Source organism: Neopsephotus bourkii, unplaced genomic scaffold, assembly GCF_033783945.1.
Source record: "Neopsephotus bourkii isolate Nb327-2 ecotype Australia unplaced genomic scaffold, CSIRO-AGI_Nbou_v1 NB_1541, whole genome shotgun sequence".
In the NCBI taxonomy this organism is placed as follows: domain Eukaryota; kingdom Metazoa; phylum Chordata; class Aves; order Psittaciformes; family Psittacidae; genus Neopsephotus; species Neopsephotus bourkii.
The window spans coordinates 555,728-580,520 of NW_026902017.1; the positions used below are offsets into that span (position 1 = coordinate 555,728).

General features: G+C 55.7%; 1 protein-coding gene across 2 annotated transcripts in view; it reads left to right on the forward strand.

Moving 5' to 3' along the window:
- The window catches only part of WWP2 (WW domain containing E3 ubiquitin protein ligase 2), a 40,669-nt gene extending 16,136 nt beyond the window's left edge, over positions 1 to 24,533 (forward strand). The window contains exons 7-24 of one of the 2 annotated variants that reach the window (XM_061370400.1): positions 573 to 724; positions 3,473 to 3,680; positions 9,914 to 10,003; positions 11,825 to 11,999; positions 15,051 to 15,105; positions 16,724 to 16,805; positions 17,416 to 17,544; positions 17,840 to 17,918; positions 18,053 to 18,124; positions 18,219 to 18,307; positions 19,446 to 19,605; positions 20,595 to 20,728; positions 20,844 to 20,984; positions 21,554 to 21,674; positions 22,002 to 22,106; positions 22,682 to 22,778; positions 23,616 to 23,688; positions 23,919 to 24,533. In XM_061370400.1, the coding sequence (XP_061226384.1) occupies positions 573 to 724; positions 3,473 to 3,680; positions 9,914 to 10,003; positions 11,825 to 11,999; positions 15,051 to 15,105; positions 16,724 to 16,805; positions 17,416 to 17,544; positions 17,840 to 17,918; positions 18,053 to 18,124; positions 18,219 to 18,307; positions 19,446 to 19,605; positions 20,595 to 20,728; positions 20,844 to 20,984; positions 21,554 to 21,674; positions 22,002 to 22,106; positions 22,682 to 22,778; positions 23,616 to 23,688; positions 23,919 to 24,018 (2,062 nt within the window). In that variant the 3' untranslated portion in view covers positions 24,019 to 24,533. Of the gene's footprint in view, positions 1 to 572; positions 725 to 812; positions 1,112 to 3,472; positions 3,681 to 9,913; positions 10,004 to 11,824; positions 12,000 to 15,050; positions 15,106 to 16,723; positions 16,806 to 17,415; positions 17,545 to 17,839; positions 17,919 to 18,052; positions 18,125 to 18,218; positions 18,308 to 19,445; positions 19,606 to 20,594; positions 20,729 to 20,843; positions 20,985 to 21,553; positions 21,675 to 22,001; positions 22,107 to 22,681; positions 22,779 to 23,615; positions 23,689 to 23,918 lie in introns of those variants that run through there. The other variant, XM_061370401.1, reaches the window with a different exon arrangement.
- The last annotated feature ends 260 nt before the right edge of the window (positions 24,534 to 24,793 follow it).

Consider the following 24,793-nt stretch of genomic DNA (forward strand, 5'->3'; position numbering starts at 1 on the left):
AACTTGTGCTATGATTTAAGCTCTCATCTTTCTCAGTTGCTTGTTCCCTCCTTTGCCAGAGGCCACAGCTGTTCCAGCAGCAGCAAACACTTGCACCTTCCTTGCCTTGTGCAAGGCTTGTAGCTGGGCAGGAGACACCAGTGAGGGTTCCCACTGCAGTGCAGGAGCTGGTGCTGGCAGGGGATTTCTCCTGGGATCCCTGCTGCATCTGTGGATGGTGCAAGCCAGTTCAGTGCTGCAAGCACGTTTCTGGCCATGAATGCCTGGGGCTGTTCCTTAGCAGGTTGGGTGGTTGTGGTGAGCGCTGCAAACAAATGCAAGGTGATTGTCACCCAGGTTACTTGTCCATCGGACTCTGCCACTGGTAGGTGGGTGCTGGGATCCATGGGCAGGTCTCAGTAAGCAGCAGGATGTTCAGGGCACTGCTGCAGGAGCAGAGGCACGTGGCTGCATCTTCCTTGGGGGAAAATGATGTCTGTGCTGGGGGGAAGCAGCACAAGACCGAGGCAAAAAGGCAGGAGTGGGGTTTTCTTTGTGGTGCATCTCACCTCCTGTGTTCCTTTCCCTTGCAGGACACACCGACATGTGTCAGGAGTCGCCAGGCAGAACGTGGGGAGTGGAGAGCAAAGTCCCAGCGCCAGGAGCCGGCACCGGCAGCAGGCCAAGGGCACGCAGCACACCAGCGTGGGCAACGGCATGGCCAATGGCATGGTCAACAGCACAGGTAAACCAGCGCCCGTGGGAGGGGAGAACTAGAGCTTATGGGGCTCCTGTGGGGGGAAAATGCATTTCTGCTAAGATCATACAATGGTTTGGAAGGGATCTTAAAGATCATCTAGTTCCAACCCCCTGCCAAGGCTTGGACACCTTCCACCAGACCAGGTTGGTCTTGTGGTGCCTGGGAACATTTCTTCCCTGGGGATTGATTTGATTTTTAACTGATTTTACTTTTGATAAGCTGGGCAGCTCCACAGAGCACACTGGTAGAGTCTGCTCTGCCCGTTGTGCATGATTTCTGTGGCTCCTCTCTGAAGTCTCCCTGATAAAAAAGGCTGCATCCAGCTCCAGCTTTATAGAAGGACACTGGGACAGAAATATCACCGGTGCTACAGTAAGTGATCCTTTTTCAGGGTTGGGAGCATTCAGATGAATTTGCCCATCAGTCTTCAGTGGAGATGTTTTGAGCTCTTTGCCCCTTGACATGGGGAGAGCAGCTCTCTGAAGCATCACGGAAGGCACACTCACTCCTCAACCCGGGGCTGGTTCTTACACCAGGGGGTATTTTTTGAAAGGTTTCTCTGTCTTTTCTTGGGTTTGTCCACAAAGCCATAAATCCCTTGTGGAGCAGGGGCTGGGACCTGCTGAGTGCCTGACTGCAAAGCCACAAGCAGTTTGTGTGTTTTCCTTTTCTGGCTCGCATGGAGCTGGCCGAGCAGTGCAGCATCTGCTGCTCCTCCACACTGCTGCTGCAGGCAGCAGTGTCCTTTCTTTCCCTTTTGTCTTGGAAAAGAACAGCACAAAGTGGAGTGCTTCTTTTGGAGAGAAGGAAATGGTTTGTTCAACCCAAAGGGAAGATTTTAATTTTTTATTTCTGTTTAATGGGGGAAATCTGGACCAATATAATTTGAGTTTTGCCAAACCCCATTTGGGAGTAGGGGGAGCAGAAGGCTGATGTAAATGCTGCCTTCCAGCTCTTGCTCCTGGTCCTGGTCCCCTCCTCAGGCTGTGGCTGGTCTCTGTGGTTTGGTGCAGTGCTGTACCGGGTGTGAATGTGTTGTTCTGTTCCCTGTGCCCACCCGCCCCTTCCCGGTGTCATCGCTGTGCAGGGGACACTCCCTCAGGCTGTGGACAGAGTTTTTGTGGTTTAGTTCCCGGGTACAACTTGGCTCCTTGCCTTGGTTTTAAAGCACATTTAATCGGCCCAGCCCCAGCCTCCCCAGTGGCTTTGTGAGTGTGCTGTCTTGGTCCCTGTTTACCACTCGCACAACCTCCGTGTCTCCCACGAGTCCTGTTGGTGATGATTTTACACTGGAGGATGAGAAGATGAGTGTTTCGGGTGGCTGGGATTAAGGCTGACACTCTTCCTTGTGCTCTGTTGTAATGCCTCTAGAAACCAACCTCTTCCTCCTCAGCTTGGTACATTTTGGTGACGTTATCGTGTTTTTTGAGCAGACTGTTGCGAGAACGTGCCCCATTATATTTGTCTCTCACAGCTGTAATTGTCATTTGACAATAAAAGGAGATTTTTTCACGGCATGTTTTCTCCACAGCCATGTTCTTAGCCCTGTGTTCCCCTGGAGTGTTTCCTTATCAGGTGAACTTTGGATCAGCTTTTCCCCTGCTTTGTCCAAGACTGAGATCAAGCCGATCACAGTGTAGTTACCTGGGACATTCTGCAGGTTCCCTTTGAAGACTGGTACAATGTGATTCTAAAATTGCCCGTTCCAAGGCTTCCTAGAAATGAGTAGCAGAGACCCCCCCCAGCTCAGTCTTGCAGGACTCTGGTGGAAGTTGCTGTGAGCCTGCTCCCCTGAAGTCTTCACTGCCTGTAGGTGCTGTCTGAGGGGCTTCTCTAATGGCTGATGTTTGAGGATTTAGTACCAGGATTCCTCTGGTGCTGCAGGATGCTGGCCTGCTACTCTCCAGCTGCAAAGCACAAGTGTTCTCAGCAGTCTGCCTCTTCTTGCAGGGTAGAAGAGTAGTTCGTAGTTCTTTACTGCCCTGTATGTTGGGGTTGATACTGATTTGAGTCTTTTTTCTGCAATACTTCTAAATACTTGGGCTTGTAGACACAGGTACTTTGCTTAGTTTTCTGTGTTTCTCAGGCCTAACTTGTATTGCTCTCTGCATGCCTTCTGGTTTGTTTCTAATGCTTTCATTTTGTTACTGAAGCCAGCCTGTTTTGTGTCAAAAGTTATCTTCTGGTGGACTGCCAAGACTTGGGGGTTTTGGCTGTCTAACAAACGCTTGTCAAACAAATTACCTTTCATTTTATTTTGTCTGCATTTTTCTCCTTATCAGTTTGCTTTGTAATTTTCCTTTGTTCTGTCGCTTCCCTGTCCCTTTCCCAAAAGCTCAGTGGAATCCAGCAACATTTAGCTCTTTCCAGTGCTGGTGCCTTGCTGAGCCTGGGCTTCTCTCAGCCTGGAGGATGCTGCCGCAGCAGTTTCTGAGCTCCTACTTGTTACCTGAATTCCCAAGAGGCATGCAGTGTTTTTTTAACTTACAGAGGAGATAGCGAGCTTTTTTCTTGGGACAAAGGCAGTTGATAGTTGGTCCCACAGGGATCCAACTGCTGGGTGAAGGAGGTGCTGGCATTGCTGTAGGGTGGGAGCACTGCAAGTCCTGTGTTTGGGTGGTAGTGGCTGTCACCCAGTAGGGCTCTGCTTCCAGGGCTGTGTGGGTGCAGTAGGTCAGTGAGGCCCCCATCACCCTTCCTGGGTGTTAACATCTCTGCTTTCTGCTTTTCCAGTGAACGGAGACGCCATGGGTGCTACAGACTTCGAGGAGGAAAGGCCGGCGGCAGGAGTGACCCCAGCAGCGTCGAGCATGACTGATGGCTCTGTCGTTCCTGCGCTTCCTACCTTGGTCAGCTCTGGAGAGGCAGAGGAGGCAGCCTCCAGCTCCAATGCCCCACCAGCCCGGGCAGCAGCGCTAGCCCTGGATGCTCTGCCCCCTGGGTAAGTTCTGCCTTCTGCTTGACTTTTGTTCCCTTGGAGAGGCTAGGTCTGGGGGGACATGAGCAAACTGGGGCACTGCTGTGTGCTGGAAGAGGAGGATGCTTGAGGGAGGGGGCTGTCCTGCACCAGCAGCTGGTGGAAACGATTGTCCTGAGGGTGTGTGTTGGGGATCCCTGCCACCTGGCACAGCATGTTCTCCGTCATTGGAGCCCTCTCCTTGTGGCTGTGCTTGTGGATCCATCCTCTGGGCTGGGGTCTGATCTGTGTCTGTTGTGGGTCTTGGGTAACATACAGTGATTTGCACCTCTACAGCGTGGTGTCCATGCCCAGGGGAGCATCAGAGTCCTTCCTCTGCTCTCCTGGGGCTGCTGAAGGGATCAGTCCAAAGAAAATGCATGAGAGGGTCAGTGTGGACTTCCAGGGAGATCCCACTGAGCAGGAGCACAGGAGCATGCACTCCAGAGGTGCTGTGGAGATGCTGGCCACTTCTGGGGGGAGGCGGGCAGGACCCTCACATCACTGTGCCCATTGTTCTTCTTCGTGTGGATGCTCTGCATCCTACTCCTCCGGTGGGGAAGGCACCAGGAGGAGAGCTGGGGGTGGCTGAGCAGTGTTGCTGGGTGTGCTGGCTGTTGGTGGGGCTGCAGTCAGGCTCTGGGCTCAGCTCCTGTGTGCTGCAGCTGGGTTGTTCTCCCCTTGTAATTCAGACACCTTTAATTCTGGACTTGAGAATGCAAAGTGGTGGTGGGAGGGGGGGTGAAAATGGCTTGTGTTTCGTATGAAGGGAGCTGTTTATTTTCCTTTGGCTGAGGCGATGCCTGGAAGGTCAGGGCCTCCTCGTGTGTCAGTCACAGGTAATTAGGGTTAACGGCTCAGTGTGTCTTTATGCAGGGTGTGTGAGGGTTTCTGTTCTCTGGCCTGGGCACTTCCTGTTTCCAGGCAGCTGGAAAAGTCCAGTGCTCTGAAAAAGGTCTTTATTCCACCCAGAGCATGTGCCCCTTTCTGCTACTACCAGGTAGACTGTAGGTCTCCTTTTCCCCACCTCTGCACAGCTCAAGGTGGAAACTGGCTGTTGTTACTTTACTGGGGTGGAGAGGAGCCTGCGGGTGTTTCAGGATGGGGGTTTCTGAAGCTCAGGAAGGCTGCAAGCACAGCTTTCTGAGACACCAGACATGTATTTATCTGGCCCAGCGAGGTGGAAGGGTGGCCCGTATGCTCCCTGTGCCTGTCTCCCTGCAGTGCTCACATGTGTTGTTCATGTCAGAGCAGGGAGGAAGATAAAGCTGCTGTGCTTTGGGAGATGGTTGTAGGGGAGCAGTTAAGGGGCAGTGAGCCATCTTCCAAGCTGAGCTTAAGGAATTTGGATCTCTGGAGACACCTTTGATTAGTGCCATGTGTGTCAGTGTCCCCCTGTCCCGGCTGCAGGATCCCTAGGTGTCTTGCATGTGGTGTTCAGACTCTGTGCTCGTGCTGGGCTGGCTTGGGTAGCAGCTGACCTGCTTGGTCAGGCAGAGACCATGTACCAAGGTCTTCCCAGGTGAAGGAGAGTAGAGAATTGAGGATTCCATGGTGTGAGATCTGCCCTGAGCTGCCAGACCAGGTTCTGGGCTAACAGGGATTTGCTAATCATGGACTATACGAAACACTGTGGCCCTAGGGTTGTGTAAATGAGCTTCTGGGGTCTCTTGAGACTTGATCTAGGGCAGCTGATTTTTGGCAGGCTCACCGCACCAGGGTATTACTTTGACTAGTGGTTTGGGGCCCATCTTGGGAGATGGGGCTGTGGCTGGCTGGGCTGGTGGAGGCAGCAATGTCTCAGGCAGAAGGGATGCTGACAAACCCAGGCCACTTTGCCTCTGGCAGCAGTATGCTCTGCAGAAAGCCGTGCAGGATAGGCCCTTGCTGGCCTGGCTCCCAAGGAATGGCTGTGCACAGAGCATTGCACAACCCATGAGCAGTCGTTCCTGCCCTGCCACTCACAGGAGCAGCATCTCTTGCAGAGCTGCCATTCGCTCCAGCACTGAAGAGCTGGAAAGCTGTCACGTCCCTCCTGCTTTCTGCATAAGCTCTGCCTCATTCTGCCAGTGTCTCCTTTTATCCGTGGGAGCATGGGCAGCACTTCAGCCTCTGCAGGGGAAGCAGCTTTTCCCACTGCGTGCTGGTGAGTGTGCTGAGCCCCAGCCTCCCTGCTTGTGCCGGGCTGCGTGCAGATGCAGCCAAGAGTGGCTGGGTTCATGTGGGGATTCAGAGCTATTTATTCTGCTCAGATAGCTGTTTCTGAGCATCTGTACCAGATGTGGTGGGCACAAAAGCATCTCTCACACAACTGAGAGTCTGTTCTAGGGGCTGGGGGGTGCTGGAAGGTGTTGTGAATAATTCCAGCCCCAGCAGTGCCCAGAACTTCCTTCACATCCTCCTGGCTTGGGCAGAGCTTCCTTGCGGAGCCAAGGAGTGTGTGTGGCACAGGAGCTGCTGGTCGCAGCACCCTGGGCCTTTGGTGCAGGTCCTGCTTCTCATGTGGGGGCTTCTGAACAGAGTGGTAGTGACAGGGGGGGAGAGCAGGAGAGGTGCTGGCTCCTCATCTGGTTTCTATCAGTGATGATCCTGCGCGGGGACAGCTGCTGTTAGCACGGTGTGTATACACAGCACTGTCTCGCCCGTACAAAGAGGTACATTATGCTGCCTGGCAGAAGGCATGGGGCTGTGGTTTCTTACATAAGGAGGGCGTTTTGTTTGGACTGCAGGGTTGCCTCAGCGCTGCCACTTTGCTCCGTCCGTTGCTCCTGGTATCCATGTCTGGAGCCCTGTGGGCAGCCGGAGGGGAGCAAGTTGGGACCAACACATTGCAGGATCCGTGCCTGCAGCAGCAAGTGGTGAGAGCTCCCATCATCAGTGCCCAAGCACTGATCTTCCTTGCTGGTGGCCATGTGGCAGCAGGCACAGGGCAGGAATGCCAGCTGGACTTGGGGTCTCCAGAGGAAAAGCCCGTGCTTGTGCGTCTCCCCAGCTGTTGCTTGTGGGATGCAGGGAAGCTCAAAAAGGCTAAAGCCTGCCAAGACTGGGCAGGGTGGTCTGAGCAAGGGTGGGTGTCCCCCAGTGCCCCTGTCTCTCAGGCTGTTTCTGTGTGTCAGCAGTGACAACAGCTTGTCACAGCTTGCTGTTTACTGGTGGTGATTTGCTTGTTCATAAGGTGAGGCAGCTCTCAGCAAATTTACTTCCCAGTTAACAGGGAGCTGCTGACCTGCGGAATATGTGAGCTTATCATCTGCTTGTATAGGGTGTGAGATCACCTGTTTGTATAGGCTGTGAGATGGGAACAGAGGACAGCAATCAGTAGCTGCCACCACCAGCAGCATTCCTCAATCCTGCGTGGCTCTTTGCAGTCGTGGTGGCACCCAGAGGAGTATCTGAGGGGGGTCCAGAAGCCCTCTGCCTAGAGGAGTCCTCACTCTGGGATTTCTGGTCTCTAGAAAAGACCCAGAAATGGTACCTGGTGCTTGAGAGCCTCTTGTCACATAGGACTTGCAAGTCTTGATAGGGATATAGGATATCCTTGATATAGGACTTGCAAGTCTTGAGAGCCCTAATGATCACAGAACCTGTTGTTAGAGTATGGAGGACCTGTCGCCTCCCTCCAGTAACAGCTGCTGGCACCACCAGCTCTGTGTGCACAAGGCAGAGGTGCCGTCCTTGTCTGAAACACCACATGTCAGCGTGGGCAGAATGGGTAGGACATTAGGCTGGGGTTGTCCTCGCTATAAGCAGGTGGTGCTGCAGCTTTTAGATCCATCTGGAGAAGGTTGTTACATAAAACTGACCTTGGAAAGGTGATGCTTGAATTGATCTAAGGATCTCTTAAAGGGATGCTGACTCCTGCAAAGCCTTATGAGTGGAGTTGTGCCTTGGGGTTTTGCTTGTGAATAGTATTCCTCCACCTGTGCTTGTGTCAGGTCTGTATCTGGTTGCTGGTGGCAGTCTGAAGTGCCTGTGGTAGTAGTCTGGGAAGAGGCTTCCCAAAGCTCAGCCTGTGATGAGCAGCATTCCCACTGAGCCAGCACACTTCCTTCATCCTCCCTGAAGGTGCCCATGCACCTTCTGCTGTCCATCTCATGGAGTGGATGTGTTTGTGTCTTCAAGAAGCTGCAGCTATGTTGATTTTCTCTTTAGGGATTTTAATCTTTTTTGCTGTCCGGTGCTTTCATGTTCTTGAAGCACTGAGTTCATCCTTAAGAACAGGGAGCTTCAGGCATTTCCCCTCTGACAACACACAGTGCTGCCCAGGGGTAATCCAGGAAAAGGGCTGACCCTGGGGTGGACAGACAAAGACTTCCTGATGCCACAACAGCACCAGGTAGTGCTGGCTCTGCTCTTATGTGGTCTCTCCTTTGCATGGTGTTATGCTTGGCAGTGCCTTGCTATCAAACGTGTGTGGGCACTGCAGCTCCTGCCTTGGACTTTCTATCAGAAAGCACCACTGGTGTCTTATTGGTACCTATTGTACAGGTGAGAAAGACTCAGTGCTGCTGACTGGTAGCAACGTCTGCAGATGTTACCTGGTCTCTGCAGATGCATTGACAGTGCTTTTGAGAAACCCATAGGAGCAAAGCCAGCAGCTCTGGTTTGGGTTAGACAATCTCTTGGCTAAATCCCGAGCCTGGCATTCATGTTCCTGCCCTGCTTTCATGGAACTGACTCTTATCTCGGAGTGCAAGCGTGCCTCCTGCCCAGGGCAGAGGTTTCTGGGCTGCCTGCGTGGCTGCTGGACTGCTGCGGTTCCCAGTGCCCAGGCTTGGGAACATGGTGGAAGCTGTCTCTGTTTGTGCCTTCCTGCCACTTTTGAGAGCTGTGATGGGGCTGCGATGTGCACGATCTGTGGTCGTGGCTGAGGTCACTGCTGGTGGCTTCATGTCCCCTGGGGAGTTCTGAGGGTGAGCAGGATTGGTGCGAGCCTGCGTGAAGGGACATTTGTTCTTAGAGCCTCTCCTTCACAAAGGGCTGCTTTCTGCAAGATCATATTTCTTCCCTTGCTGTCACAAGAGCTAGTATATTAATTTTCTGTAGCTTTTTGTGATAATTTATTGAGACTGAAGATTGAATCAGGAGCGATAGCTGGGGAGTGGAAGCATGGCAGGAGAACACTGGATCTGTCAGCAGCTGCCAGTTCACCTCTCTGTTGGAGGATAAAAGCTAACAGGAAAGTTCAGTGCTCCATGGAGCTTTTACCTTTGCCAGGGCATACACTTTCATGAATGAATTAAGGCAAAGCATGAGTGTCAGTGTAGCCTTGTAAAGCCAGGCTTCCCAATTGTACCAGGTCCCCAAAGGGACCAACTGCTGACCAAGTTCCTTGTGGCCATGTGATGTCTTTGAGCAGTATCTGTCAGCAATGAGCAGGAGGGCTGCCAAGAGGAAAATTCAGCCCCAACCCAACCTCAAAGGCTCCCCTTTAAAGATGTATTAAGAGAAGCCAAATGAAAACGACATCAAAAGCTCACAGGGCATAAAATTGACCTGTGTGGAATCCTGTGCGGACCCTCCTACTTTCTGGAGGAAATGAGGAATTTATGCTTCAAATGATGCTTGTTTCCAGAAAGCAAGCTGCTGCAGCATCTCTCTGATCATGATTAGCAAGCCAGACAACTGCCATGTAGACCTGCTCTCATTCTTCATTTTAAATAAAGGTTAAAATGCTGTAGCTAAGCATTGTGAGGAGGTGGGCTTGCTAATCCACCAGCTGCAGCTGCCTGGATGCCCTGGCTAATAACATGATTACTAATTAGTCACAGTCACTGATCTGGGGAGAAGACTGAGCTGTGCAGATGTAAGTGGATGGGCACAAGTGGGGCCTTTTGGACAAGATTTAAAGTAGATGGAGGGGTCTGTGATGTCTCTTAGTAGGTGATGGCAGCAAGGCTCTGGCTGTCCTGAAGATGCAGGGGCTGTGGCTGCTGAATCCATATTGCTTGTTCCAGTTGAACTCTTTGCTTATCTATGTTTAGGAGAGAAGAGGCACCATCTTGTCTGCCTTCGGTTTGCTCTGTGTCCTTTCCCAAGAGATGCTGCTCTCCCCCACTGGCCTTGGAGCAGGGGAGAGGTGCCTGCGAGCCCTGGAGTGGGATGCAGCCTCTCTGGATGGCATTGAAAAGAGCAGTTTCTTTTGATATCTGCCTCTCAGTGTTTGGGCTCTGGGCTTGCAATGATTAGCTGGCTCATCATTATTTTTCTTCTTGCAGGTGGGAACAGCGAGAGCTGCCTAATGGTAGAGTCTACTATGTAGACCATAACAACAAGACCACCACATGGGAGAGACCTCTTCCTCCGGGGTAAGGGGCTCTGGGGGCAGTTGGCATCTCAGATACTCAACTAACTTGTAGCAGACACACAGGAATCTGCACAATAGGAGGGAAAGTGGCAGGAAAGTCTCTGAATTCCTGAAGAGAAATGGGGTGAGATGACAGAGTGTTTACTGGCCTGAAAATACATGCTATATCCTCAGAAAGGTCTTTTCAGTGTTTGTAAAAAGGAAGAGGCCTACCAGTCCGTTCAGGTTTGACCTCTTCTAGAGGATTCTTTTTTTAACAGTCCACAGAAATTGCTGAACACTTGAGTAGCAGAACAGCCACTTACAGGCAGAGCAGAGGGGTTAGCCTTTGGGGTGGGATGCCAGCAATGTCCCCCTGAGGACCAGAAGAGAGAGGGTGGGTCTCATGTTCCCTGCATGCTTCTAGATGAGGGCTGAGCTTCTGGTGAGCAAATACAGGCATGCACAGTGTGCCCTGAGCTGTAGCTGGGCCCTGGGCTCCCTCAGAGGGGCCTCTTACATTCTCTGCCACACTGGGGTCTGCTTGTGCTTGAGAAGACAGTGCAGCTCAGCTCAATGAGACTTGCAGGAAGCACTCTGCAGAAATGTGGTGCATGGTCCAGGAGGGCCATGCATTCATTTGGAGGAGTAAATAGTCTTCAGGTCATAAAGGCTGTACACAGCCATGTGCTTTTTGGAAACTTGTGGAATTCTCACCTCTTTGTGCTCCTAAATGGAGAGAACTCAATACAGCCAAACTGTTGTTCTCGAGACTGAATTTGATCAAGTCTGGAATGGCTGAAGTGTGCTTTAACCACCAGTGTAATGTGTGAAAGTGAAATACAAACCTGTCCTGTTCTCTTCCAGGTTTCTGTGGGTGCACGCTACTTTCAGTTAGGCTGCGATCTCTGCAGCTGCTTTCTGATACTACAACAGCTTTAAATTTGTTTGGTATTACATGAGAGAGGCTGTTACCTCGAAAAGTAGGTTTGCTCCTTCCCTCCTGCACTGGTCTCCAACCCAGTGCCTTGCCTGTGCTGGAGGTCAGCTGTCTTGGAGGAATGCTTACAGCACCCTGGTGTGAACTCAGCTAGTGAGTAGGCACCCCATGTAGGCTTCATGTGCCCTTGCACAAGTCTTACTAGTATTTTGTATTTTCTTCTGGTGGATGTTTGTCCAAAAGAGCCCCTTAATCAGTGAAACTGGTGGTTATGCTGGAGCTGGGAACAGAGGCTTCATGTTCAAGGGTATCTTTGTCTTGTGAGAGGAGCCAGAGCACTCCTCTCACAGAGAGCTCCAGACAGGAGCAGAGGGCCTGAAATCAGCCTGTGGTGTCAGAGTGCAATGAAAAAATCAATCTCTATAGCTGGGCCTCTGTGCCCAGGCAGCTCTTGGGTCTTCCTCCCTTGGAGGACTATGAGCTCCTTTTCTCACTTGTATTTTGAAGGGGCAGAACTCAGCCACAAATCCTCTGCTGAGCCCCTGCGTGGGCACACAAGGGGAGTGTGGCAGCTGGGGAAGTAGCTTGTAACCCCATGCTCCTCTCAGTTGTACTTTCAGCATGTTCTAGGGCAGCAGCTGGATGTCATCAAACTACCGGGGCCCCAAGGGCATCTGTACCCCCAAGGGCATCTGTATCTCCAGGAGCAGCCTTCACACAAGGACAGTGGGAGGCTCCTCTGTCTACCGCCCCCATCTCCGTTGTTTTTTGTGCCTCCCCACATCTTCAAGGGTTCTTTTTGTTGCCTTCACACCAGCATTTGCACTCAGTTGCTGTGTGGCAGCACCTGCCAGCAGAACCCACTTGAGCCGAGGCAGTGAGGTTTTCCTCTGTTGCTTCCAGGTGGGAGAAACGTGTGGATCCTCGAGGCAGGTATTACTATGTGGACCACAACACCCGCACCACCACATGGCAGCGCCCCACAGCTGAGTACGTCAGGAACTATGAGCAGTGGCAGTCCCAGCGAAACCAGCTCCAAGGAGCCATGCAGCAGTTCAGCCAAAGATTCCTGTACCAGGTGAGAGCTGGGGTGGTGGTGGTGGGGTCTCACTCAGCTCTCCCACCAGTCTCACCCAGGCTGGCCTGGGAGACACGGAGCATGGAGAGGTGCTTGTTGGGCTGTGGTAGAGCCCACAAGCTCCTGTGCATGTGGAGAACTGCCTGGGAGTAACTTTCCTTTAATAAGGCAGCTTGCACAGCCCTGAAGGGTGGTGGGAGGTGTCCTCAGCAGCCTGTCCCCAGTGTCCCTGCAGTGCCAGCGTGGCTGGGGACACGCTTTCTCCCAGCATGTCTCATGATTTCTTTCTACCAGCCAAGCCTTGCTGCTGACCTACGGGGCTTGTGGAACTTGCTGCATGCTGTTGGAGGTGGCATGTGGAAGCCGTAGGAGGCTGGTCTGTAGTGGGAGAGGAGGCTCCTGGGGCTGCGCTTATCCTGCCCCAGGTCTCTGTTGGGCTGAGGACGGTGTGGTTGGGTCCTGGGTGGCAGCAGGAGCCAGCAGCAGGCCCAGGGGGCAATTGCTGACATGGTGAGTGAGGGCAGCAAGAGCCTGGGGACCAGAGAGTGCAGGGAACAAGCACTGCTGGGCTTGGCAAGTTTCTCCTGCTGTCTCTGCTTCTCCTTGCTCCTGGTATGATCTGAGTAGCTGTGCTTCCTTGCTTGGGAAATGGGACCCTCAACAGCCCTGCAGGGCAGTTGCTCCAGGGCAGGGACCCATCTTGTCCTGGCCTTGCCTTTGCTACTGCAGCTGGCACCTGGCTTCCAGTGGTGGCGAGCACCCTCTGATAACCGGCACAGTGCTCGTGGCCATCGTGCTGCAGGGAGCAGTGCTTGGGAAGGAGCCAAGCTGGAGCGTTTCCACCTCCCAGCGTAGTGATGTCCTAGTGCTGTCTGTTGCCACCTGGGTGGAAAACATGGCCCTGGCCAGGAGGCAGAGGTCTGGCAGGGCAGGTGTGGGGTGAAGGTGGGCAGGGCAGAGTGACCAGCTTCTCCTCGATGTTTAGCTCATCTAGGAGGAAGCCAGGAGGCTGCCGTGTCCCAGCAGTGCTGCTGTGAGCTCTGTGCTCCCGTGAGGAGCCTGGGTGCTCTGTGGGAAAGGGTGCAGCCAGAGCAGTTGTCCCAAGTCCGTTCGGCTTGAGACACAACGGGGGCTCCTCCCAGGGGTGCAAGAGGCTGCTCTGCCCCTCTCCTCCCCCTGCCTGTCTCTCTGGACACCTCACAGCCCTTCCCAGCCTGGCAGCAGGAGCAGGACTGCCACAGCTCTGCTGCCCACTGCCAGCCTGTGCCCCTCAGCATGGAAGTGCTTACACTGGAGGCTTAACAGGGCTTGGGTCTATCACTCCCATTTTCACCAGTGCCAGCCTTGGAGCTGCTCCAGTGCTGTGCAGCTTGCCCTGGCCAGGCTCCGTGGAGAGCAGAGGGAGGGACTCGTGCTCCAAATTTAGCCTGATGGAACGATTGTACTTGTACAATCTGCCAGTGGTGATGGCTCCGGCTTTGCCCCCTTCCCTAAGGGGCTTTCTGCATTGCCTTTCCCTTCTGTCTCCAACATCCACTTGCCGTCCTTGCCGGGAGAGGAAGGTGGGGAGTTGATGGATGAGCAGTGCTGCAGCCCTGGGCAAAGCAGAGCGTTCTCCACGCAGCCCCCTGCAGCGACCCATGGCTTGGGGGGGGCTGGGGTGCAGCGAGGGACCACGCGGTCACCTCGGTGACACAGGGCTCCCTAGGCTGTGCCTGCGTGCGGCATCTCTTGCACTGAGCAGTGGGGGCCAGGTTGTTCCCATGGGCTGTGGAGAGCTGCAGGACTGGATCCCCAGTCCTCAGCCCCCAGGCTCGTCTCCCTGCTCTGTTAATTAGCTGGTTTTAGGTCACAGTGAGGTGATCCTTCTGGACATGGCTCAGCTGTGGCTCTGGCCAGCCTGTCTGGGCAGGGAGAGAGTGGACACTGCCTGAGACCGAGGCACACCGTGCCGGAGCAGTGCCTCCTGTGCCCGGTCCTGACACATGGGGTAGGGTACAAGAGACCTTGGAGAGGCACAGACTGTGCCAACCCCATCCTTGTCATCCCCCGGGAAACGCCGGGGTCTTGGGCTGCCAGGGGTCCCCCGAGTGCTGGTGCCTTGTCTTGGAGTGGGGAGTCCTGGCATTTTCCTAAGCCCAGGCTGCCTGCGATCCCCAGCCCAGCGCTGAGGCTGGGACGCGGCCCCTCTCTGGCAGCTGGGTTTCAGGAGGTGCAATTAAAAAGCCTTGTTGGTAACAATGCGTTTCTTATTTAACTGTTAACAGCCCCGCAGGCCTCCTCCTCCTCCCTGGACCCCGACTGTCGGGGCTGCACCTCCATCCGCAGGGACCTCCGCTGGAGCTGGGCCGGGGGGCTCCAGCCTGCTCCCCTGTCCCGGGGCATCCCCTGGTTCGGGCTGGGTGACGGCCGCCGGCTCAGCCCGCCCCGGGGAAGAAGAAAGGTGCTTTGTGCGTGGCCCCCAACCTGCGCGGGGGGGGTAGCGGGGCGCGGAGCCGCCCGTCTGCGTGGGATGAATGTGGCCTCAGTGCGAGGGCATCCCGAGCTCCGCGCCCTGCCCGGGAGGAGGGGGCCGCCGGCCCGCCAGGAAGCGCTGGGCGTGGACTGCGCTTGTGGGAATGATTTCATTGGAAAGGCCTGCGGTATTTTTTCCCCTCTCGTGTGTGGTTCTTGGAGGAGGCTGGAGGTGTATCTGCTGCGGACCGGCCGCGGGAGCACAGCGGACGCGCACATCTGGACCGCGCTCTGCTCTCCCGCTCCCCTCCGTGCGGCGCAGCCGCTGCCCCGCTGCCCCCTTGGCTGCCCGGGCTCTGTTTAGTTTGTGCGTTTGTTTTTTCATTTATTTATTTTTTTTTTAACTCTTTGCCCCCCCCTCCCCCCCCCATCCCCCCCCCCCCCGATGGTGCAAGTGGCTTTTTTTTTAGTTCTCTGGAAGCCGCAGGCCAAGGGAGGTGAGTGGAGCCGGGCAGCTCAGCTCACCGCTGCGTTCCGCTCTTCCCGCTGTCCTGCCATGGGTTTATTTTGTGTTCTTGCCCTCTCTGTTATCTCTAGTCATCCGGTGCTCCGCCTGACAATGATCCGCTCGGTCCCCTTCCTCCTGGCTGGGGTAAGTACTGAGCCACCTCACCTGCCTGCTGCCCTGCTTGCCACACAGCCCCGATGGGGACACTCCTCTGCCACTCAGAGCAGGACCCTGAGAGCACAGGGTGGTGCTGTCAGCAGCCCCTGCGCTCCCATCCCTGGTGTGAATGGGAATGGTGATGGGGAGCCAGTGTTCCCTGTGCTCTGGTGTGTGTGGGGCTGAGTCCTGCCTGTGATTAGCACGAACTCTGATTTGAAATCCAGCTTTTTTCCCCCCTTCTTCTGGAGAAATTCCCAGCCTCTTTCAGCTGCTGAATGCAGAAGTGCTTGTAGTTGTTCTTTGGATAAGGGGAGAGGTTTGGGGATCCAATTCCTTGCTCATCCCCAGACCCCTCCTCTGCTGAGCAGGGATCTATCCTGCTGCTGTGTGTGCCTTCTGGGATGCTCTTCCTCAGTTCACGGTGGGGCTGGGCTGCTGTTCTGCCCCCATGGGCCAATCATCATCTGATGGGAGGTTTTGAAAGATCCCTGTGCCATCCCCAGGGAAGAGTGGCCCCCTCCATGGCAAGAGCATCCCTGGAGAGGACAGGCTCATGGGTGCAGATGAGCTGTGCTGTGCCAGGCAGGGAGGATAGGAGAAGAGTTAAAACTGCGGGAGCGTAGGGCAGGACAGAGGGCTCAAGTCTGCTAAGGGGGTCTCCAAGGGCAGCGTCTGTATCAGAACAGTGCTGGAGCCTTTGCTGCCCTGCTGGGTGGTCCACCTCCTGCATTGGCAATGAGAGGGACCCCATTCCTGGTGCAGGCTGAACAGACTGGGGGGAGGCACAGCTCTGCATGGGGATGAGCACCTAGGGCTGGGGATCCCCAGCACAGAGATAAGGTCCCGGGATGGATGCAGTCCCAGTCGTTGTACATGAGGTCTGCGGGTGCTATGGAGTGAGGGGGGCCTGGTGACTGGGAGGTGACAGTGTGCGTGCAGGGTGTCCCGGGTGGCATGGAGCAGGGCCCTTGGGTACGGGAGTGACGCAGGCACATGGAGGAGGAGGAGGAGGAGGTTTGTGTTGTGTGGGGCGCACAGGCTGAGGGGGTGCAGCAGGCAGGCGCAGGGATGAGAGGCAGAGCAGGGTTGTTGGCTATGCAGGTGGGATGAGAGCGGCTGGTGGGGTGGGTTCAGGATCATCAGTGGGCCAGGGCACATGGTGCCCAGCCATGGCTGGGAGGCTTTTGCTATTCTGAGTGTTCAGCATGGCCATGCAGGAAGTTGGGATGCATTTGGGGAAGCATCTGCAGCTCTACAGGGAGGGATGTGGGCTTGCAGAGCACTGTGTGTCTGAAAGGGGGTGCGTGTGCTCCCTGCCCAGTGAGGTGCACAGCCCTTGTGCCAGCCCAGCAGTGCATTGGCAGGGCTGGCCTTTGCCATGGCACCTCCTGCTTACTGGAATTCCCTGGAGCCTACATGCAGCAGCTTGTGCATGTAGAGGAAATACAGGGGCTTTATTCTGCCTTTTCCAGGTGAGCCAGGGCAGTGGGATGGAGGAGCTGACAAACTTCTCCGCACTGGGAAGGGGAGGACTGTTGCTGGGACTGTGCGCCAGCACTGGCCGGGGTGCTCCAGCTAATGCTTCCTCTCCTTTTTCTCGTAGAGAAGAGACAGGACAATGGGCGAGTGTATTACGTGAACCACAACACACGGACCACCCAGTGGGAAGACCCTCGCACACAGGGGTAGGCAGCCTGAGGGGAGAGCAGGAAGGATGCTTGTGGTTTTGGAAGTTCCGTGCAATGGGCTGTTTGGGAGCTGAGGTCTGTTTGTGCTGGGGGTCTGAGCAGGCTGCTGTGCTGGGGAACCAGAAACACGAGGAACCGCAGGCAGCATGCAGGCAGTGCTGGAGCTCCGGAGGGTGGGAAGCTGCAATCCTTGGCATTGTGGGGCAGCTCTCCAGCTTTCAGGAGCTGAGGGTAAAGATGAGGAAGTCACAGGGGAGACTGGGCAGAAAGAGGTGCTTTCTGCTTGCCCTGCTGCCTTCATGGAGGGCTCTCCTTGGGCTCCTGAGAGCTCTGGGTTGTGGTTCTCCAGAGACCTGGCGTGGGCCTCCACTGAGGCCGCCTGGCCTGCAGACAGAGGGTGAAGCTGCAGCTGTGGCCAAAAGTGCAGCCCAGGCTGGGCTTCTGCCTTGGGGTGCAGGCGGGTGCTTGCTAATCCCATACCGTGAATCCTTCCTTTGCGGGGCACAGAGCTGAGGTGCACGTTGAAGGTGATCCCCACAGGCTGTAATAGGACAGGGGCTGTAGTTCAGGGTGAGGTGTGTGCCTGGTGACCTTTCCTTGTCGTCAGGATGATCCAGGAGCCGCCGCTGCCGCCCGGCTGGGAGATGAAGTACACAAACGAGGGTGTGCGCTACTTCGTGGACCACAACACTCGCACCACGACCTTCAAGGACCCGCGCCCAGGATTCGAATCTGGGTAAGTGCTTCTGGGCTGAGCCCCTCGCCCTGCAGCCAGGCTGCACCCGGGGAGCTGGGGCTGCCTGCTCACAGCTGGTGCCTTCCTTGTGGTCGTGACAGAGTGGGGGAACTGGGTCAGCTTTGTTGCACAGGTACTGAGCAGTGGGTTTAGGGGCTCACATTTGGCTCTGATAGAGGAGAGCTGCACCCCAGAGATCGTTCTCCTGCCCAGCAGGCCATGAGGCTGCTGGGACCAGGCAGTTCACACCAGGGCAGGCAGGGATGCTGAGACAAGGCCTGTGCTGCTTTTGCAGGAGCAAGCAGGGTGGCTCCCCGGGAGCGTATGACCGGAGCTTTCGCTGGAAGTACCACCAGTTCCGCTTCCTCTGCCATGTGAGTAGAGTGGCCAGTGGGCCCCGCCAGCTCAGGGCTGCTGTGCTGATGGGTGCATGGATCCCTGACCCTGTGGGTGAGAGGAGCTGCTGTGCCAGCCTGCACAAAGCCTCATGTCTCTGCCTTGCTTGCAGTCGAACGCGTTGCCCAGCCATGTGAAGATCAGCGTTTCCCGGCAGACGCTCTTTGAGGACTCCTTCCAGCAGGTGAGGAGGTGCCAAGGCTGTAGCTCCTACAGTAGAAGCGTGGAGCCAGCCCTTGCACTAGCCGCTGGTGGCAATTCCCCTTGCTCCTCCCCAGATCATGAACATGAAGCCATACGACCTGCGGCGCCGCCTGTACATCATCATGAGGGGAGAGGAAGGCCTGGACTATGGTGGCATCGCCAGGTGAGCACCGCGTGCTGGACCATGTACTTGCTGCTGGATGGGACTGTGGTGTGGAGCCCTAAGGGCAGTGCAGGCACTCAGGTCTGTCCGGCAGCTGCCCAAGGTTCCCAGCCTTTCTGCAGCACCTCCTTGAGCAGAGGAGCCCAAGGTGTTCCAGTGGGAAACAGTGTGAGTTTTAGGAACAGTGGGACACCCTGAAGGCGTTGCACTGCCCTGTCCCTGGCACAGAGAGGGCTGGGGAACCCAGCGTGAGCTCTCCCGCTGCGCCTGGGACATGGGGTGATGGGTGAAGCAGCCTCTTCTCCCCACAGCCAACAGGCCCTGGTGTTTCCTGGGACAGTTGGTGTGTGCCAGGCATGGTGCCTACCCCAAGGGTGGTGTTACCACAAGGCACAGGCTGTGTCTCAGCTGTAGGGGGGTCCTGTGCCCCCATCAGGCCCCACTGGCTCACTTGGGGTGTCTGCCTCTGTGCTGGGCTGTTGTTCCCCTGCCTGCTGCTGTTCCGCCACTCGACTGCCGTGCTCTTACCCGCTCCTCCTTTGTGGAGCTGCTGCCCCCGGCTCTGGTGCAGGGACTCCCGCTCTCCACCTCTCTGTGTCCTGCCAGTGGTTTTACCCTATGGTAGGTTACGTCATGCTGTTCTACCACAGGGTAGAACCACGGACAGGATGCCGGGGCTGCCTCTGCATCTGAGGACTCCCGTCTCCCTGCACAGCCGGGGGAGCAGAGCCAGGACAGCTCCCATCCAGCGCTTCTTGGAGCTTGGGATGGAGCTCCCGGGGGGAGCCTGTGTGGGCAGACTTGGGGTGGGCGTGCACAGCAGCATGTGTGTATGTGTGCCACAGCCTGGGTGGGACTGAGCCGTGTGGTGCCTGCCGGGGCGCCCAGTTCTCCAGGTGGGGCCTCTGGCAAATGGGGATGTTTGTTGCTGGTGTCTCCAGAAGCGCTTCACAAACCAGACAGAGCACCCCTGGGGTGGAGGAGACCCTCACCAAGTCGCACTAGTGTCCAGTCCTTGCAGCGGCACCCCATGGAGATAGGGACCTGGTTTGTGCGGGCTGTGCCATGAAGCCACTGGGGCACAGCCCCTGGCTCCTGGAGCTTCTCGTCACGGTGTTCTCCCTTCCTCTTGCCCCAGGGAGTGGTTCTTCCTTCTGTCCCATGAGGTGCTCAACCCCATGTACTGCCTCTTCGAGTACGCTGGCAAGAACAACTACTGTCTGCAGATCAACCCTGCCTCCTCCATCAACCCCGACCACCTCACCTACTTCCGCTTCATTGGCCGCTTCATCGCCATGGTAAGAGCCCAGGAGCCAGGGAGGGAATGGGGTACAAGATGCTTCATTCACATGTCCCCACGGAGCAGGGGCCTTGCAGGGGGTGGGGTGGTCAGTGGGGCAGCTCTGCCTGCCATGGCTTTGCTCAGCTTGGTGTCGTTGCCCTCCTTAAGCCCCTTCTTGCTCAGGTGTGGGTCTGTGGGAGACGGGCTGTGGAGGGGGTGCAGTGGGGAGGCTGCGTGTGGTGTGTTTTAAATCCAAGGAATGGCTGCAAGGCCACAGGGGACCTGGTTTCCCAGGGGCGGTGCAGAGATGGCTCCAGGTCTCTGGCTGCCACCCCAGGTGCTGTCGGGTCTGCAGCTCCAGGCACTATTTTTAGCCCCAGCAGTGTGAGATTTTCCAGCTGTCCAGTCCCCAGAGCGACTCATCCTGTTCGTGCTGCATCCCCCAAGGCCAAGGTGCTGCGGGTTGCCCTGCCCTGGGCTGGCAGGGGGGCTGTCAGGGGCTTCCTGAGTGTGGGGAGGGGTCCCTGGCCCACAGCCCTGCGAGGTGTGCATTGGAGGTGGCTGTGAGCCGCTCTGGACCCTGCTCTGCCCTGCCCTGTGCCTTGCAGGATACCAATAAAACCCCAGACTATTACTCACTGCTGGGCTGTTCTAGACAAGCGTCTGCATTATTTTTGGCTGCCTTTGCCTTGGGGCTCCTGGAAGCCAGGGATTCAGGGAAGCCACAGCACAGCTCTGTTTAAACAAGTGCTCTTAATAGAGCTGTGATGGGAGAAGGAGACACGGTGGAATTCATGTGGGGAGGGGAGAGGGGCTGCGAGCACCGGGCCATGCTGCAGCCCTGGGGGGCAGCCTGTGCCTCCCCATAGCGTTTGCCAGCTGGGAGTGAGTGCTGCAGCTCTGGGACCCCGGCAGCTCTGTGGCTGCCCCAGTGGTGGAGCATCATCTCACCCCACGGGTCTGTCCCGGCATTCCCCATGACCTGGTGTCACTTTCCCATTGCAGGCGCTGTATCATGGGAAGTTCATCGATACCGGCTTCACGCTGCCCTTCTACAAGCGGATGCTGAACAAGCGCCCCACACTGAAGGACCTGGAATCCATCGACCCTGAGTTCTACAACTCCATTGTCTGGACAAAGTGAGTGCCTCGTGCTCCCTCCTGGCCCTGCTGTGTTGGGCTCTGGGGAGGCAGTGCTCCTCCCCATGGCCTCTCACTGCTGCTCAGTTCCTCGCATCCCGGTATTCTTCTGCAGGGAGAACAGCCTGGAAGAGTGTGGCCTAGAGCTGTACTTCATCCAGGACATGGAGATCCTGGGCAAGGTGACCACCCATGAGCTGAAGGAGGGTGGTGAGAGCATCCGGGTGACTGAGGAGAACAAGGAGGAGTACATTATGTGAGTGGCCATGCCGAGGCCCTTGACAGGCCCTACCCTCACTGGCTGCAGCACAGTTCTGGGGTGGGAACATGGGGCTCGGGACGTGGCTGCCTCCCTGGGCTACGTGGCCTGTGACAAGTATGGGCTGGCGCAGTCGGCCGCGCTCCGCTGCGGTCTGGCTTGCTGCTGGCTGGGCAGTTGCCAGTACTTTCAGGAAAGAGGAGAGGGGAGAGAGGGTGAGACTTCTCTCCCTGTCCTGTGGCTGCTCACCCTGCCTGGCTGCCGCTGGGCTGGCTGGGGGCTGCCAGGGCCATGTCCTCCTGCTGATGCTAGGCTCCAGCCAAGGGACGCGGTTTGCACCCCTCAGTCTCCTGAAGGCTGCTGGTCTGTGCTGAGGGCTGCTGCCCATCAGAGGCAGGCAGAGCAGCCCACTAGTATGGAACCCTGGTGGTCTGCAGGAGCCCCTCTCTCTCTCCCCAGGCACCCCTGTGGGTCCTGGGCCCTCCCTGCTGGTGGGAGGAATGGTGATGGTTCCTGTGCTGGGCCAGCAGTGCTGGCTGCCTGCGGACCCCTGTCTGCCTCCCCAGGCTGCTCACGGACTGGAGGTTCACACGGGGTGTGGAGGAGCAGACCAAGGCTTTCCTGGATGGCTTCAATGAGGTGGTGCCACTGGAGTGGCTGCGGTACTTCGACGAGAAGGAGCTGGAGGTGAACTGATGCCTTTTGCTGGGATGGGGACATTGAGGTTCCGGTGCTTCCCAGCTGCAGGCTGCCTGGGAATGGCATGCAGTGATGGGCTCCATTCATAGCCTCTGCCACTCAGCTCTGCTGACGGGGAGGTGTTTGGGTCTGTGGGGTGGCTCGTTGGGTCTGTTAGCAAGAAAACATCTTGTTAGAGGCAAGGAATACCTACAGACAGTTCTGTTTCGCAGTGTTGGAGTCTGTGCCTTAGGAAGCCTGGCAATAGAGTCAGTGCTCTGAAGGGTGGGTGGAAAGCCCTGGTTCTATCCCCTGCTGACTGTCCCCTGTCCCCAGCTGATGCTGTGCGGCATGCAGGAGATTGACATGAATGACTGGCAGAAGAATACCATCTACCGGCACTACACCAAGAACAGCAAACAAATACAATGGTTCTGGCAGGTGAGTCCCAGTGCCAGCAGCATCTGTGACCTGCTCCAGAGCCCTGGGATCATCCTTTGCCCATGGCCTGGGCAGGCAGGGCTGGGTTGGGGCGGGCAGCCTCTCAGGCTGTCAGGAAGAACAAAATACAACTGTGAGCACGTGTTGAGTAAGAAGCATTTGGCTGTGGCTGGCAGAGGCCTCAGTGCTGCTGCTGAGGACAGCAGGCAGCACTTAGTGGTCAGCATGCTTCTAGCAATAGCTGCTGTTCTTGGGCAGGGTGACAAAAGGAGATGACATGTAATAGAGCTGTGCTGGTTTGGGTGGTGCTGCTCTGTGCTGGCCAGGAAAGAAGTGGGTTGGAAATGGCTCTGAAGTACAAAGCTGGGCAGAGCTGCTCCTTGCAGGCCCTTTGGGATGCACTCGTCCTTGAGGATGCAGGATGGAGGTGAGGGCTGGACTACCCTGGGCTGTATTGCAGGGCATGGGGTATTCATGGTAGGAGCCCCATGGTGCAGGATGGTGCCCCATGCCTGGCTGAGCTGCAGGTGTTGGGGTGGCAGGGCTCCCATTCTTCTGCCGTGTCCTTGTCATAGGTGGTTAAAGAGATGGACAACGAGAAGAGGATCCGGCTGCTGCAGTTTGTGACGGGGACGTGCCGCCTGCCTGTCGGGGGGTTTGCGGAGCTCATCGGTGCGTGTGCCTGGGGCTTCTGGGGAGCTGAGCACCCCCGGGTGCAGGGGCTGGTGGTGAAACCTGGGTGTCTGCGTGTCCATTGCAGAGTGTGAGGCAGCCGCAGTGAAGTGTCTGTGACATCTGAATGTGATGATTTCATCTGGTGGAGTGCTGTTACCAGACAAATTCCTTAGCCATGAACTGTGCCGCCACAGTTAACTTTGTTGGTCCAGTTTAGAATCCCATTTTGAATGAGATTTGTTTTTTGATTTAGTTTTGATTTCTGTGTGATGAAAACCCCTTTCCAGAAAACCACAGTGTGGCATTATTCTGCTCTCATACTTTAATTTGCTGCTTTTTGGGGCCTGTACCAGCCTTTCCCTTACTTTCCTGGAATTAGTGTCGAGCTAACTTAACCCACTTGTATATTCTTGCTGGCAAATAAGGTTTTTCCAGCCCCCTGGAACTTCTCCAGCATTCACAATCAGTTCAAAAGTGACCTCAGTGACTCAGACTTCCTGAGCAAGGTCCTTTAAAACTCTCAGATGGCCCCACTCAGACCTGTGGGTCCACGGAGAAATATGTTTTAGCACTTGTTTAATCATCCAGCTTGGAAGCTGTGCTGTTCCCTCTCTGTGCCGTCAATGTGCATTTCAGCTTTCTGTCTTCTTATTTCTTATATATCCTCTCTGCAGAGGGGTCAGAATGAGCAATGAGTCCTGCTGTGGACTTACCCCTGTCTTTCTAGGGTCATAAAGGGGTGTGATGGTGCTCAGTTGGCTTCTGGTGTGTTGGAGGGTTTTCTTTTTCAGCTTCTGGTCATGTAATGATATTTGCTGTGTTCATAATTAACAGGCAGCAACGGGCCCCAGAAATTCTGCATCGATAAAGTTGGCAAAGAGACGTGGCTGCCTCGGAGCCATACATGGTAAGTCATTTCTCTTCAGCCCTGTTAGGAGAATGTGGGGACAACCACAAGCAGCCTTTGTGAGGCTGCATGGGGCCCTGGGCACCCTCTGTCCCATACATCTGCGTTCCCATGGGATGTAGCTGCCATTCATGGCTGCTGTGTGTGGCTGAGGTGGGAAAGGATCCTTCTGTGGGGAGGAGGATGGGGATTGCAACGCTGCTCAGAGCCTCTGCTGTCTCTCTCTCCAGCTTTAACCGCCTGGATCTCCCTCCCTACAAAAGCTACGAACAACTGAAGGAGAAGCTGCTTTATGCAGTTGAGGAGACGGAAGGGTTTGGACAGGAATGATGGAGCTTTTGGGACTTTCCCAGCCTGGGGAGGGCCCTGGAGTGCTGCTGGGCGTGAGATGCTGCCCGCAGAGCTTGGCGCTAAGCCCTCTCCGCAGGATGGTGCACAGGATGTGCATATGCTGTCGCTCTTCTTCTTGGCTGCAATCTGTATTAAAGCAGCCCTGGGGGAAACTGGTCCATGTTTTCCTCCCCAAAGAAACTTGAGGGGTGACAAGAGGTGTTTACACCTCTTGTCCCTCTCTGGTTCTGCTCAGCTCACGAGGGATGGGGATTGGCACAGAGGGGATGGGGGAAAAGTGCTTGGCAGGCAACACGAAGTGCACAGAGGTCCTCTGATCCCCCCCTTGCAGACCCAGTTAAATGTGATCTGGTTTTGGCACAGGCTGTTCTTGTCCCAGGTGTTTCCTGCCTTTTGATGGCCCTGTAGTATATGCAGGTGAGGAGGGGAAATGGTTCTTGAACTGACTCTTGAGTCACTTTTGAGTCCTATCCTTCACCAAGCAAAGGTAATGGGGAACCTAATGGGGAACCACAGTTGATGTTGCATTGTGCAAGGGCCAGGATGGCCCCTTCCCGTGCCAGACCCAAACCACCCAAAGCCAGAGCCCAGGAACACGTCTGTTACATGCTTGATTTGCAAGCTTGTGGCCCCTTTGCAATTATATGTGTCCTGAGTTAAGTGGTTTATTGCTTGGAAATGGTGCTCCACAGAAGCCTCAGGGGCTCTGGTCATGTTGGGGCACATCTTTCCTTTAGTTGGTTATGCATTCAGC